This window comes from Glycine soja, chromosome 7 (genome assembly GCF_004193775.1).
Source record: "Glycine soja cultivar W05 chromosome 7, ASM419377v2, whole genome shotgun sequence".
Taxonomy (NCBI): Eukaryota; Viridiplantae; Streptophyta; class Magnoliopsida; order Fabales; family Fabaceae; genus Glycine; species Glycine soja.
Window position 1 is genome coordinate 30,766,251 of NC_041008.1, and position 16,929 is coordinate 30,783,179.

Sequence of the window (16,929 nt, forward strand, 5' to 3'; positions counted from 1 at the left end):
TGTTTATGTTCTTTACTTTCTCATAACTTAGTAGTAAAACCTAATTGAATCTAGTAAGATTAAGAAGGATAATTTTTAATTAGTCAAGATACATTAATAATTAATTCAACCCCCCTTCTTAATTATTCCGAGGCCACTTGAACCAAAATTTTGTGTGTTTAATAATCATTTCCTCTCAATCTCAGGCTAATTAGGCAAGTTTGTGAAGCGCTGATTTTTATCCTCTCGCTAAGCCAATCTTCTGGCTTAGCAAGCCAACTGCTGAGCGCAACACTCCTCGGCTAAGCGCAAGGAAGAATTTGGAAGAAGGATGAGTTGTGCATGTTCGCTGAGCGAAGGGTCATCCCGCTAAGCGCACTGCTTCAGTCCATCCGCTGAGCGAGAAAAACACACGCTAAGCCGAAATCCACTAATGCACACTGAGCGGTCCATAATCGCGCTAAGCGTGCTAGCACAAACAAAGCCACCTATTTAAGCCTGAAATCAGATTTTGGAAAGGGAGTTTGGCCTTTTCTTGAAGCTTATGCATGTCTAGAGATTTCTAGAGAGAGAAAGGTCCAGGTTCTAGAGAGTTTTGAGATTTTGTTGTGCGAAGACCTACAGAGAATCGAGCTTGAAGAGGAAGTCGTCCTAAGAGCATGAGATGAGTCTGTGAGTGATTGTGAGGTTCTAAAGGTGGAGGAGACATCCTCACAGCTTGTATTTCTTCAATCCTTCATTTTTCTCTTCTCTTTGTTGTAAAGGAAGCTTCCCAGTTATGGAGAGCTAAATCTTCTGTTGGTTCTTCCTTGTAAGTACTTCATGTAAATACCTGTATATCTATTTAATGATGTTTTGTGTGTTCACTGTGCTATCAGAACTTCATTCTATCATGCTTTTGCCTTGATCACATAGATGCATGTGTTGTTAGGATCATTCAACAGTGGAAACTGGTCTGATTCTTAGAACTTGATAGGATAGGGCTAGTTTATCTTATTATCACAAGGGATCGGGGTACGGTAACCTAGTTGTTTGTATGTTTGTCTTAATGCGGTTCTGGTCGAGTTTAGTCCAACAAGAGGAATCTGAGGACAATGCTTGATCAGGATTAGGCTAGACTATCATGACGAATCGGGGTTTACCAGTTCAGGAGACACCATAGAGCACATGAGCATTGTTAGGTAGAGAATATCCTTTTAACATCAGGCACCTATTAGGAAGACCAATGTGTTGTCTACTTGTCTTTACGCATCATTACTCATGTGATTTTCCTTTTAATAGTTAGTTTACATACTTTTTCATAGTCAACACATCTCCTTGCATACTAGACACCTATTCACTGAAGTAGCTTTACCAAGTAACACAAGTTCCCCGAGAGTTTGATACTCGGTTCTTACCATTTTATACTACTTGTGCGATCCGGTGCACTTGCCGCGACCAAACACATACATCCCCATAGTTAGGTTCCTTGACCCCAACTATGGTATTAAAAGTCATAAATTATAATAAACTCCCCTCACCTATCGTGAGTTCTCCGTCAATTCCTCTTTGTGTCGCTCAGAGACCTCTTTTGTTCATGTTTGTCAATCCAAACACAAGGTTCTATAAACCAAATTGAAGGAAATTTAGTATAGAGTTCAAAAACAAGGTTAATAACAACATTCAGGGTCTATTACCCCTGTCAAAACATAAAGGGCTAAGGGGTGTTTCGGATTCTACTAAAAAAAGATGTCATTTTGAAATTCCGATCACGCCAATGTGACTAGAGTTCAGTGAAGGTCACGAAAATAACATTAATTTTATAAAAATATAACTTTTACAACGTCTCATTTTCAAGGGTTTTCGAAGCAAGTTTAAAAACACCCTATTACAGTACCCAAAACACAAGAGACACTAAGAGAAACTCAAACTAACTATGAGAAAGGCTTAAAAGTCAATATTACCTCAGAGAAGCTACGAAATAAAAGATTGAAGTATTTTTCTCCATCGAATCCTTGAGGTGGATTTTGAGGATTTCGCTCCGATTAAAACGTTCCTCTTGGTGTGGTGGTTTGGCGGCAAGCAACGGTGGCTCGTGGTGGCGGCCAATGGTCTTGGTTGGTGGAGAAGAAGGTGTTACGTTTTAGGTGAGCATTTGGAGAGAAGGGGAGTGAAAAATCATGTTTTTCACACTAAAAAACGTATTTATAATCTACAGATCTCGCTTAGTGAGACGAGCTCGCTAAGCGGGAGTCTACTTTTGGTGCTAAGTGCGACAATTTGCGCTGAGCGCAATTCCTCTTGTGCTAAGCGCAACAATTCTCGCTTAAGTCAAATCATAGGGAAATGTCTTAGGAACTTCCAGCCCAAATTTGAAGACAATCCAATGGTTAATGAATCGTAGATCTTGCTTTTACCGGAATAGGTTTATTTGAAATTTGAAATCTCATAATTTCAACTTAGGTCAATAAAACTCCACATAAATCAACACCCACATCAAGAAAATCACACATGACTAATTGACATCATACCTCAACTCATTCAAGTCAATCATATAATCAAATAACATGACGAATACAATTAAACATCTATTTATAATTAGCGAAATTTTAGGGTGTTGCATATGCAACTGTAGTTGAGAAGCTATCACATCTATTTGCTTAATATATTCATTTGTATATGTTAATATGTATTCCTTTATGTCATTGTAATGACTTGCAACAATGAAGATAACCAAATAATGATTTTGAGGTAAAGACATTTTCTTGTAGTACAAGTAAATGGTTTGTATTTATAGTCTTTCAATGGTAGGAATAAGTTAATGACTTTTACCTACAGTTAGAACTTGTAGGTGCAAGTTAATGTTTTTACATACAGTTAGAGGTTGTAGATATAAGTTAATGACTTTTACCTATGCACATTGTGAATTGTAGGAATCATATATAGTGACAATCAAATGTAATCATAGGTGAAGGTAAATCTGTAGGTAAAACCTCTATTGACAAATTATAATCCATCACTGTACGCCTCCTTAAAGTTAACGGTCAAAATGTCCGTAGGACAAAATTTTTATTACATCTACCTACGCATTTTTAACATCTAGTGATGGTTTTTGTTCGTAGTCATAAGTCATTTTTCTTGTAGTTTATTTTATAAATAATCTAGCTTTACCTAATCTACAAGTCTCATGAACAATCAAATTAGTATCGACTTTGGTGCCTTGTTTTATAAATAATCTTGTTAGTGCATATTTATTTGTCATTATAGTGCATAACTCTAATGCATTAAGCAAGCGAGTTTTCTTAGCATTTAAAAGGACTAATGGTGCACATGTGTTATCTTTTATCGACGATTATTTTATTGAAGTTCAAATATAAGATTAAATTCATTTATGTGATTTTTTTTTTTTACTTTTGTTACACTTGTGTGCTTTTGATAGTGGTTCAGCAGAAAATTTCTAGGAAAATGTTTAAATCTTTATTAAATAAAAGTCATTAAAAAATTCCATTAATTTGTTATAAGTTAGTCTAATTGTCTTTTATAAGAAATAATTTTTTACTTGTTATAAGTTGCAAAATATTTTACTTGTTAACCTGAATCTGATACAATTTTTAATGAGAAACACTTTATGTCAAGTGCAAATGACATGTGAAATGACATTTGCATAGAAAGGGATATTCCAAATAATTTGACATTTTATACAATGGATGCCCAAGATTGTACTAAATGAAGATAATGAGATCTTATATACATGCTATGCAAAATTTAAGGCATTCTTTATTTAAAAAAAAATACTTAGCTAGTCATTCATAATATGATAGGAATCCAATTTTCCTTTATTTTCTTTAAGAAGTCTATGACGATACTAAAATATCGACGATAAATGTTATGCAAAAACATTAAATAAAAAGCTCAAAAGCATCTTCAACTTTTATCTTTGATAAAAGACAAAACACATACCATTGAATATTTTATATTATTGAATTGTTGTTTAGAAAATTGACTAAGATTCCTCCACAAATTAAAAACAATGGTTTTTCCAAGAGAGTTTTATATATTTATTCCTTTATTTGATTCAATAAGACTCAAAATGATCTCATAAAATAGAATAAGGGACACCTTTCTTTTATTCTCCAATTTTATACATGTCAAGCATGAATCATATATGTTCACACTATTATTGATGGCTAGACTATCCTATTGGATCCCTTGATTCTTACAACCTTAAAACACATTTTTTTAAAATGTTTCATTAAGTAGATCTGTCCATTCCTGTCTTTGTCATTGGATCCTCTGAAAATGAATGACCTGCAAAGTTAAGCACATAATTTTAATATAGGAAGAAAATATGAGTAAGATATAACATATATGAAAGAGATAAATAGAAAACAAATACCAATTTGAATTTAGCCTTTGACATATCTTGTAAGTTTTACTTATGATGTGAAGATGGAATCTAAAACCCAATGTTTACTAAGCGAATGTTGTGATTTTTGAAATAATATAGATATGAAGAGGTGACTAAAATATGAAACTCTATGTTTGTAAAGAGAAATGGGTTTTTTATATAGGAAAGAGTGGACATTAAATTAACGAGAGAAATTTTTTTATGTCAAATACTTCAAATTAGTTAGAAATGACATGATATTTACAATCTCACTAACATTTACCATACATATTTTGAAATCCAATTGAATAAGATTTGAATAAACTCAATTTGATATTAAAAATATTAGATATCCAACTGAAATTTATATGAATGTTTTATATTCAATCGTAAAAAAACTACTTTACCTTTGTAGACAATTTTTTTTCATTAATTTCAACTTTTATACCTGATTCTTTGTTTAAATGTTTACAAGCACAATATCCTTCATAGCAGAATACGACTGATGGGCCACACTTCATAAAACGAATGTTGCGAATGCAATCCTGCTTTGTTTGACACGGAACTATAGTTATCACTTGATCCTTTGTTAATTGTTCATTTGACAATGAATCACCTGTAAGTTAAATGTAAGATTTCAATACAAGTAGATATGAGGAAAATATAACATACAATGAGAAAGAGATAATAGGAAACAAATACCATAGCAGGCCTCTATGGCAAGAATCACAAAGAAAAGTGCTAATTTGAATGACTTCATGGACATGTCTCCTAGGTTGCAATCTACGACGATGAAATCTAAAACTTGAAGTTATGAGAATTTTGTGTTTCCTAAAATAGAATTGATCTTTTGATTATTTATAGAAGAGGGTAGACTTTATATTAATGACATGTGTTGTTATGAATAGTTAGAAATTCATTGTTGTATGCAACTGCACATGAAGTAGTAACGTGGACTATCAAACCATTTCAAAACATATAATGCTTAATAAATATAATATTTAATGTCATTCAATGTTATATTATTTAAACATTAAATAAATAATATAAGTTCAACTTTATTGTTTTTTTGGTCGAACTTATTTAATGTAGTCCATAACCGTCTATGAAATACTTAAAATATTCAATAAATATATTATATTTAATGAATATTTAATAAATATCATATTTGAAATATTAAAACATATGTTTATATTTATGTAATTTAATAAATAAATAATTTTAATGGATATACACTGTTACATTGTCAACCAATTAAAAACCATAATTTGTATTATTTTTAAATTAATCTAGTTAATACAAGTCACCAAACTATAGTGGAACCAAAAACGTATCAAGTGTCTGGACCCTTAAAGATGTTTTGATCTTAACAAAGTTAATTAAAATTTGTGAAGAATTAATGTTTGTTAATAATACAAATATAAATGATTTTGGACTCTAACCATCCACAAATCTTACATATATCGCTTTTTGATTAGTTTAAGTTATTTGTGTTTTTTTATGTGTCATACCTTAATTTCATCTGGGGATCATTGTTTGTCGATATTCGACCTTCTTTTGACCACTCTAAAATGTTTAACACCCACCATCATAGAATCCGTAAAGTTTCGGAATGTTTCAGAGAGAAATCGGTCAAAAACACGAAAACGGAAGTGTGTATTTAACAAAGTGGGGGTGTGTAAATAGACTGTTACACCCTAATTTCATATGGGGATCATTGTTGATCGCTTTGGAAGGCTTAACATCCATCACCATGGAATCTGTAAAGTTCCGTAAGGTTTCAGAAAGAAAACAGCCAAAAAATAGAAAAATAGGGGGGTGAACTTCTTAGGATGGGGGTGTAAATAGAAATTTTTAAATCTGGGCCCATCTAGAGGTTTCTGGATTTTTTTCTTCCTTCCTGGCTAAGCAACCAGCTCGCCTAGGCGAGCAGGGCAGCAAGCACCTCCCTGCTTTTTCTGAAAATGGACCTCCGAGGCTTTCGTAATGCTTCCGTAAAATTTCCGTAACCCTGGGTAAGCCTTTTCCACTTAAGATTGGTGAGAGGAAGGACAAAAAAGAATAAAATCAAGTCTGATAGGCTTCCGTAATACTTCCTTAACTTTTCCATAAAATACGAAAAAGGGGGGGAACTTATGAATTTGGGGGTGCATCAGGAAACTTCCAAAGGAAGCCACCTGCTCGCTTGGGCGAGCTGGGCAGCAACCTCCTCCCCCTTTCTCCTATAAATAGGGGAAGTGGGCTATTCCAAAGGGTCCTTGACCCCTATGCTATGCATTTCAGCTGTTTTGAGTGAAAAACTGTGTTTCCGTGAAGAAAATCCAAGCTGAGGTGCTTCCGTAAAGCTTCTGAGACGTTTCCGTGAAGATTTTCCATCGTTCTTCATTGTTCTTCGTACGTTCTTTGTGTGTTCTTCGGTCTTCAACCAGTAAGTTTTTGAATCCGAGACTTTCAATTCATTTCTTGTTTTGTTGGCTTTCATCTTCATTTCGTTCACTTTCGGTTTTCTTTTCTTCCGCTTTTAACTGTTTATTTAAGCCGTTATCTCACCTAATAATTGATAAAATGAATTTCAACCGATCATTTTTTATGTAATGACATTTAATCATTGTTAAAGATAAATCTAACCGATCGTTCATGCTGTAACCTCGGTTAAACCAAAAAAAGAAAAATAATAATAAAATAATCAAAATATCTTTGAATAAAATAATCAAAAAAATCAAATCGGACATTTTTCTTTGAAAGTTTCCTTGAATGAATTGACTAATAACCAAAGTGAAACTAAGAATAAAATTAACTCACAAACTAAGCTTTGTCCGCAAAAGTCACTTAAAACCATTTTAAGGTCCAACGCCTTAAAACGGTCCTCTTTGCTTTTATCGGTTAACATGGACCACTTTTGCAAGAATTACATAGATCTGAGTTCCTCATCACAAATCGAGGATACGTAGGAGCAAAAGCTCCGCTTTTGTCGACCACCCCTTTTAAAAAAAAAACAAGAGATCGTTAATGGTCCAATGCCTTAATGTTTCTCTTCTTTCAAAACCAAGAGATCGTTAATGGTCCAACGCCTTAACGTTTCTCTCCTTTCAAAACTAAGAGATCGTTAATGGTCTAACGCCTTAACGTTTCTCTCCTTTCAAAATCAAAAGATTGTTTAATGGTCCAATGCCTTAAATGACCTTTGTTTAATTAAAACCTATCTTGTGAAAAAAAGATAAAAACAACTTAACCAATGTTTAGTTCTGAAAGAACTACGTTGGTCTGATTTTCTCATTGCAATTGAGGATGCGTAGGAGTGAGGGAAACACCCTTGTCGACCACAAAAAGATAAAAAATACAAAAGGCCCATAAATAGCTAAAAAAAAAACATTAAAAATGGAAAATACATAAAAACATAAAAAGGGAAAAATACATAGTTTTGGAAGTCATATTTTCACACTTGATTAAAGGATGTTGTCCCTTGTGACAGACGCGTGGGGTGCTAATACCTTCCCCGTGCATAAAAAAAACTCCTGAACCTTTCACGATTAAAGTTCGTAGACCACACGTTCTGGGTTTTCTGACGTGTCCCTCGAATAAACGTTGGTGGCGACTTCGCGCGCCTTCCTCCCTTGGAAGATGCACCCGTGAGCCCCGCGTCGCCCTCCCGCCGAAGGGTAGGTTGCGACAGTTGGCGACTCCACTAGGGATTGTTTTTAAGAGAGTTAGGCCTTCTAATCTTGTGCAATATCTTGTTTTCCCTTTTAACAATTTCTGTTTACTCCCTTTACGTTCTTGTATATAACTCTTTGACGCTTTTAATGTGCTTTTTAATTATGCATGAGATAGATATTTATTCATTTGATGCACACAAACACCAACACTATTTGCACACACGGGGAGTTGGAAAAAGGGGGGGGGGGGCCTACACCTGGGTCCATGGGAACATATGAAGCGGAGGTGAATCTATGGTCATGCTAAGTCTCCGACTTGCTTTATGATAGTGAAACCTCATCTAGAGTTTTTCTCTTCGATGATATATTGTCACTGGTAGTCCCTACTACCACAATGTTGATATCAAGGGAATAATATCTCTAGAAACCGTTTAGGGAGATATGACCACCTTGGGAATTATCTCTAAAAGCCTTTAAGTTCCTCCCATTTAGGTCCCTAAAATAGGGGCACAAAGCGAACACGTTGCGTGCCTTTTAAACACTGCCATGCATATAACCTAAATGTCATGTACGCCTTTGTTGTATGATTATTTGTGGATATTGACGTATTGTATACATCCTGGTGTTGCACTTTTGCGCGTCTACATCATGTCGTCACGCACGCTTTGTGTGTTGGTCTCGTCTTTTATCACGGGAAGCTAGAAGGTTCATATCACCTTCTTAACTGCACACATGGGGCACTGCACCCCCGAATGTTGCAAGTAACAAGAGGTGGTTTTCCAGGCTCTCGTGTCCGTAAATGCATTCATATCATGCATCGCATAAGCATCTCTTCATGGCATCATGGACATATCGTTCTTGCATTTGTCACTTATCATTTCATGCATTGCATTTTGCATAAGTCATTTCATTTCCATGCATCTGCATCTAACATGCTTTTTGCATACCTTTTATTTTCATCTTTACTCATGCATGATCCTTGCGCTTTCCTCTGCAAAACAAAAACAAAAAAAGGGAAGCATGAAAGTTTACACTACACTCTTAGATGCATGTGTTAGGTACCATGAGCCAACCATGGTGGGATCATAAACCGGTTTCTCTTAAAAAAACAAAAATGATTGGACATGGTACCTAATGCATGGCTAACTAGGAAACGAGGTTTCTTTGGGCATCTCAATCTCATAATTACATTTTCCATGCATAGCATAAGTATGCTCGAGTCATTCATCTCTATGAAATGTTGTCGAAGTATTGGCGATGAAAATTTCTTTTCCTTGGATTATGGGGTTGAACCAGGCTCAAGCTTTTAAGAAAAGGTTCGTCAAATCAAGTTGAAGTATGGAAGTAACCATCTTACATTGCTACTTTGTCTACTGCCAAACAAATTTAGGACTGTTGATGTCCCTATTACTTCTAGTTTCACTTTGACAAAGATGTCATGGACCATGTTGAAAATCTAAATTGATTCAACCCCATGTCTTGCGTGAAAATTCGCAATACTTCAATCGTGCATCATTCGCATACATCCATGCTTTTCATTGGTTGCATTGCTCATTGCATTCTTTCCTTGAAAACCAAATTGTAATCATTGTAATCAAATGAAAGAATGCGCTTTACGGAGCCCTTACCAAACCCGTGCTAGAGCTAGAGTAATGGGTGAAGTAGAGGAGGTACAAGAATAGATCAAGGCTGACATGGAGGCCTTGAAAGAGAAAATGGCCACAATGATGGAGGTCATGATGAGCATAAAGGAGATAATGGAGGTCAATGCGGTTGCAATAGTCGCTACCATCACCATTGCTGAGGTGGACCTGACCCCCCCATATGGCCTCAACAAAATAAATCATCCAACCTTAGATATGGTAGGTCTGGAAGGCAAAGAGTTAGGAGGTACGGCGCGGCCCTCATTTAGTGCAAAAACCAAGCATGCCTTCCCGCCATATGGCTTGCCTCCCAACTATACACCACCCAATGTGGCGTACACTTCGGGTGAAGATGTCAATAATTCTGCTCCCATACTCATTGAAAGCCGACAACCTCAAATTGATCATGCACATGTCTCTCAACCCATGGGGGAGACATATGAAATACCCCACCATAATCTAGCCGACTTCGAGCCTTGCCTCAGATATGCCACTGAAGGGAAAGCAGTTGGTGGTATACCCCTGCAAAACACTTTAGAGGGCCCTCAATTTCGCCCCCAACCACAACCCTTGCATTCCACAACAGGTAAAATCCCTCCTGCTATGGCAGAAATGGGAAAGTTGGATAATCTAGAGGAAAGGCTCAGGGCCATTGAAGGAGGCAGAGATTATGCCTTTAAGAGTTGTTCCTAGTACCCAATGTCGTCACCCCTCCCAAGTTCAAGGTGTCAGACTTTGACAAGTACAAGGGAACTACTTGCCCCAATAACCATCTAAAGATGTATTGTCGGAAGATGGGGACATATGCAAAAGATGAAAAACTTCTGATACATTTCTTCCAAGAAAGTCTTACTGGGGCAGCTGCCACCTGGTATACTAACTTGGAACCTTCCCGAGTCCATTCTTGGAAGGACCTAATGGTTGCCTTTGTTAGGCAGTATTAGTACAATCCTGATATGGCTTCGGATAGGATGCAACTACAAAACATGGATAAAAAGGGGTATGAATCCTTCAAAGAATACGCCCAAAGGTGGAGGGATCTGGCAACCCAAGTGGCGCTCCCAATGATGAAAAGGGAGATGATAACAGTGACAACAGACACATTACCAGTATTCTACTATGAAAAGATGGTGGGCTACACACCTTCACGCTTTGCTGATTTAGTTTTCACCGGCGAAAGGATCGAAGTTGGTCTGAAAAGAGGCAAATTTGATCATCATGCTTTGACGAATGAGAAAACTGGGGCAAATGAAAAGGGTGAGAATGAGGGAGAAACCCATGCTGTGACTGCCATTCCTATACGGCCAAGTTTCCCACCAACCCAACAATGTCATTACTCAACCAATAACAACCCTTCTCCTTACACACCACTCAGTTATCCACAAAAGCCATCCCCAAATCATCCACAAGGCCTACCTGCTTACCACACGCCCAATGCCAAACACCACATTTAGCACAAACCAAAACACCAACCAAGGAAGGAATTTTGCAGCGAAAAAGCCTATAGAATTCACCCAAATTCCGGTGTCCTATGCTAACTTGCTCCCGTATCTACTCGATAATTCAATGGTTGCCATAACCCCCGCCAAGGTTCCTCAACCTACATTTTTCCGAGGATACGACTCGAACACAACATGTGCTTATCATGGAGGGGCCCCGGGGCATTCCATTGAGCATTGTGGGACCCTAAAGCATAAGGTGCAAGGTCTAATTATGTTGGCTGACTGAAATTTGAGGAGAATTGCTTGTGAATCATAACATTGACAAGCGATACCACACATGGGGCAATTTGAAGGTTGTTTTTAGATGTCTCTAATGACTCATTAGGATTTTCAAGTTTATGCCATTATTGTAAACCATAGTTACAATGCTAATGATATGGATAAATTTGACATCCTTGTCTCTCTCATCCTCTCACAAAAGCAAAAGCATAAATAAAGTGAGGAACTTACTTGGATCAGAAGTGCTTCGTGAAGATTAACAAAAGATGCACGAAGAATGCACAAATGCAATGCGCAAATATTTGGGAGAGAGAGGTTGCAGGAGATGCGTTTTAGAAAATCTGAGTAAATGTGAGTGTAACTGCTGTTACACTCACTTATCTATTTTTTGACCAACTCGCTTAGCGAGTGCGGCTGCTGAGCGGCAGTGAGAGATGTCTGGTTTCTCAATACGCTCACTTAGCGGGCTGTTTCGCTGAGCCCAAGCCCAAATTTTGAAATTCAATTTCTTTTATTGGGCTTAGCGCAAATGGACGCGCTCAGCGAGTTGTGCAAGTGAAAATTCCTGCAACTCTCACTAAGCCAGGCTCATGGCCAACTTAGCTGATATACTTCATGCTACATACAGAGGGGTATGTGCTTAGCACATAAGTGCACACTTAGCACTATCTAGGCCGCAAAGAACAGGGCTTAGCGCAAGGTGACTGCGCCTAGCCACCAATTCAGACCATGCTGAATTTGGCTTAGCTCAGCCATGATCAGCTTAGGTAGCCCAAATATATAAAGATGCAGGGGTTGATGCGCTTAGTGCCATTACAACGCGCTTAGCGCATTGAAGGCATGCGCTCAGCCAGAGGGCTGCGCTTAGCGAGAGGACTATTTTTGAGAAAAAAATTTCTATGTTAAGATCAGTCCCCTTTTAAAAGAAACCCCTATATCTATCATTAAAAACAAGCTAATAAACCCCTTTTTTCAATGATCACCAAGAAAATTCTAACTTATGTAATGCATTAAAACAGAATGAAAGAAATCAACACTGGGTTGCCTCCCAGGAAGTGCTTCTTTAACGTCATTAGCTTGACGCATATACCTCATTGGGTGATATCCACTTTGTCCTTTAACTTCAGGACCTCCTTACAACCCTCCATCACTTGCAAGCAGACATTCTAATCCGACATAGGCTTGTCTTCTTCAAATAGATCAAAATTGATCTTCTGATCTTTAAAACCCATTTCCAATGTCTTTCTACCCATGTCAACTACACAGCTTGTAGTTAACATAAAGGGTCGTCCCAAAATGATGGGAACCTCATGGTCTTCCTCCAAATCCATGACCACAAAGTCAGCTAGAAAGATCATCTGCTTAACTCTTATTAGAACATCTTCAATTACCCCATAAGGCCTTGTGATGGATCGATTAGCAAGTTGTAAAGTCATTCTGGTGTGCATGATTTCCAACTCTCCCAACCTTCTACACATGGAGAGTGGCATTAAGTTGATACTGGCTCCCAAGTCAATGAGAGTCTTTCCCACCGTGACTTCACCTATTGAACAAGGAAAAGTCACACTTCTAGTGTCCTTGTGTTTTGGTGGAAGGATCTTCTGTATCATAGCACTACAGTTGCCTTCCACAACAATATTCTCCTGGTGAACGTATTTGTGCTTCCTTGTCCACATATCTTTCAAAAACTTTGAGTAGAGTGGCATCTGTTGCAAAGCTTCTCCAAAGGGCATAATTATTTCCAGTTTCCTGAAAATGTCTAGGAATCTCGCCATATGGCGGTCCTTATCTTTCTTGGAAGGTACCATGGGATAGGGCACTTCCGTACCCCTATCTGAAGCTTTTTTCTTTCCTGTTTTCTCTTTCTTTTTCACTCCTACTCTTTTCTTCATCTTTATTTTTTTCAACTTTTTCTTTTTCTTCTTTTTCTTTGTCTTTTCCTTCCTCTATTTCTTTTTCTTGGTCTTTTTATTTCTTTCTCTTCGACCATTATTTGTTTTTCCCTCATATGACTTATTGCATCTGTTACCTCATTCTTCTTTTTAACAGTAGTGTCCTTCAAAGCAACAACATCTTCATCCTCAGCAGCCACAAGCTTCCTGCTTCATGTTCCAACAACTTTACACTCTTCTTTGGGATTCATCTCAGTATTTGCCCCAAAGCTGTTGGATGACTTCTCAGCTAACTGCTTGGCCAGTTGGCCCACCTGAATCTCAAGGTTTTTCAGTGATGACTCAGTACTCTTATGGTTGGACATGGTCACTTGCATGAATTGAGCCAGGGTTTCTTCCAGTTTGGTAGTCTTCTGGAAAATATTTGGCCCTTGTTAAGGTGGCCTGTTGGAAGGTCCACCCTGGTCCTTATTGAATTGATTGCCAGGGTGTCATCTCCATTGTCCTTCCTGGAAACCTGAGAATCCTCCTTGGTTGTATCCTTGCCTTTGTTGATTCCCCATGTAACTAACTTCCTGCATTTGTTCTTCTAAAGGAATACAGTGGCCGAATTCATGAGCACCACCACAAATGGTACAACCTGTAACCTGCAAAACAGAAGACTGTGAAGGTTGACCAGTAGATAATTTAGTTGGCAACTTACCAATTGTTTCTGTTAAGATCTCAAGTTTCTTAGAAAGAAACTTATTTTGTGCCAACACAACGTCTTGTGATGATAACTCCAATAAGCTCTTCTTGGCGGGTTGATGCACTCTATCACGTAGAATAGCATGATCACTGGCAGACATATTTTCAATCAACTCAGTTGCTTCCTTAGGGGTCTTCAGCTTTATCTTTCCTCCCGCTAAAGCATCTAACAACTGTTTGGATTGTGGTCTCAGCCCATCTATGAATATATTCCGCTGAGTTGGCTTAAAGAGTCCATGAGTGGGAGTCTTCCTTACCAAACCTCGAAATCTCTCCAATACTTCACTCAGGGATTCATCTGGGAACTGGTGGAATGATGAGATTGCAGCCTTCCCTTCTGTAGTCTTTGACTTGGGGAACTATTTTTTTAGAAACTTTTCAACCACTTCCTCCCATGTCTTCAGACTGTTTCCCTTAAATGAATGAAGCCACCTTTTGGCCTCTCCTGCCAAAGAAAATGAAAATTAGTTGAGTCTGATAGCATCATCTAGTACTCCAGCAATCTTCACAGTGTTACAGATTTCTATGTACGTTGGCAGATGTACATAGGGGTCCTCATTGGGTAATCCATGAAATAAGTTCCCTTGTATCAGATGAATCAAAGAATGAGGATAGTTGATGTTGTGAGCTTGGACTTCAGGACGCACAATACTTGTAAAGAATTGCGGCACTGAGCTACTAGAATAATCCTCAAGGGTAACCCTTTGCTGGTGTTCATCAGCCATGACAGAGGCTTCTAGTAAGTATATAGCGGATTCCCTTGATGATAGTGGATCGGATGATGTAGAGTCAGAAGATTGAGCTTCTTCTTCTAGAATGGAAGCTATTGTCCTATCTTGCAATAACTTCCTTCTCCTCTCAGCTCTGTTCCTTCTTAAGGTAGCTTCAATTTCCAAGTCCAGAGGAACTAGGTTGCCTGTGGGAGATTATGCATACAAAATACTGACAGCAATAGCGGTTATCCAATTCAAGAAGAAAAAAAATATGAATCAAAAGCAAATATTCACAAATAATCAAAGAATAATAATTGGACACTTAAAGAACTGAACTAAACTTTCCAAATATAAAGAAGTTCCTCGGCAATGGCGCCAAAAACTTGTTCGACGGCCGGTATGTAGTATAAAACGGTAAGTGATGTAGCTCCATGTGGAGCTTGTAGGCCTTGGATCTTCTTCATCAATGGATTCCTTTGCTTCTTGAGATCTGATTGCAGCGGAATGGAGAAGGAGAAAGTATTGGACAAGTGGCCTCAGAAATATTAAGAATGGGGGTTAAATTAAGATTTCTTTGACTATTTCTAATTGAAATTTTCCCTTTCTTAATTATTCCCTAGATTCAATTATTTCTTTGTTAACAAGTTACCGAAATAATAAATGAAGGAAAATAACTTGCAGAAATGTAAAGACAATAGAAATTCGTGCCTCTAAGGAAGTCTGAACTTTGAAGTTTAATTCTCAAATGATCAAAGTTGAAAAAATGAACACGCATGGCCTCTATTTATAGCCTAAGTGTCACACAAAATTTGAGGGAAATTTGAATTTCAATTCAAATTTCACTTGAATTTGTGGAGCCAAAATTTGGAGCCAAAATTTCACTAATTATGATTAGTGAATATCAGTTATGGTTCAGCCCACTAATCCAAGATCAATTCCAAGATTCTCCACTAAGTGTGCGTAGGTGTCATGAGGCATATAAAGCATGAAGAACATGCACAAAGTGTGACTATATGATGTGGCAATGAGGTGTAGTAAGCAAATGCTCACCTCCCACTCTAAAATTTAATTGAATTGGGCTTCTACCAATTCAATTAAATTTATTTCCCAACACACATCAAATATTCACTTAGTGCATGTGAAATTACAAAACTACCCCTAATGCAAAAACTAGTCTTGGTGCCCTAAAATACAAGGGCTGAAAAATCCTATATTTCTAGGGTATCCTACCTACATTATAGAGCCCTAAATACAAAGACAAAAAAAATAATGAAATCCTAATCTAATATGTACAAAGATAAGTGGACCCAACCTTGGCCCATGGGCTCAAAAATCTACCCTGAGGTTCATGAGAACCCTAGGGCCTTCTTCAACAGCTCTAGCCCAATCCTCTTAGAGCCTCTTGCTCATGGCTCTGGTAACTGGTCCCTTCCTAGGGAGGATTGCATCATCCCCTCCCCCTTGAAGAGGATTTGACCTTAAATCTGTCGCTTCCTCCTCCTTAATATCAGTTCCACCTAGATGAAGAGGCTCTGATACCACATGATGTAGCTCCATGTGGAGCTTGTAGGCCTCGAATCTTCTTCATCAATGGATTCCTTTGCTTCTTGAGGTTTGATTGCAGTGGAATGGAGAAGGAGAAAGTATTGGACAAGTGGCCTCAGAAATATTAAGAATAGGGGTTAAATTAAGATTTGTTTGACTATTTCTAATTGAAATTTTCCCTTTCTTAATTATTCCCTAGATTCAATTATTTCTTTGTTAACAAGTTACCGAAATAATAAATGAAGGAAAATAACTTGCAGAAATGTAAAGACAATAGAAAGTAAAAGAGATAAGGGAAGAGAGAATGCAAAACTTGATTTATCCTGGTTTGGCCACAACCCGTGCCTACATCCAGTCCCCAAGCAACCCGCTTGAGATTTCCACTATCCTTGTAAAATTCTTTACAAGCAATGAACCACAAAGGAATCCTGTTAGTCGGTGAAAACGACTAACTTTTGTGTATAAAACTTGTATAAATTGTACCAAACTCTCCCAATTTATGGTTATTTTGTACTGTTATAAGTATTCTCTGTTAAGTATATGTAATAAATACTTAGTATTTTCATTTTGTGTGTTTAATAATCATTTTCACTCAATTTTAGGTTAATTAAGAAAACTTTGGAAAGTGTTGTTTTTCACCTTCTCGCTAAGCCAATCTGCTGGCTTA

At 37.4% G+C, this 16,929-nt stretch overlaps 1 protein-coding gene and 1 long non-coding RNA gene across 2 annotated transcripts; both read right to left on the minus strand.

Moving 5' to 3' along the window:
* Positions 1 to 4,049: 4,049 nt before the first annotated feature.
* LOC114417677 lies at positions 4,050 to 5,204 on the minus strand. Its single transcript, XR_003667876.1, has 3 exons — positions 5,048 to 5,204; positions 4,794 to 4,961; positions 4,050 to 4,266 (listed from the first exon to the last, which is right to left on the minus strand). It is a non-coding gene; the product is annotated as an uncharacterized LOC114417677 (long non-coding RNA).
* A 7,327-nt stretch (positions 5,205 to 12,531) lies between these two features.
* LOC114420574 lies at positions 12,532 to 13,041 on the minus strand. Its single transcript, XM_028386435.1, has one exon. The coding sequence runs from the start codon at positions 13,039 to 13,041 to the stop codon at positions 12,532 to 12,534; it is 510 nt and encodes a 169-aa protein (XP_028242236.1).
* Between the last annotated feature and the right edge of the window lie 3,888 nt (positions 13,042 to 16,929).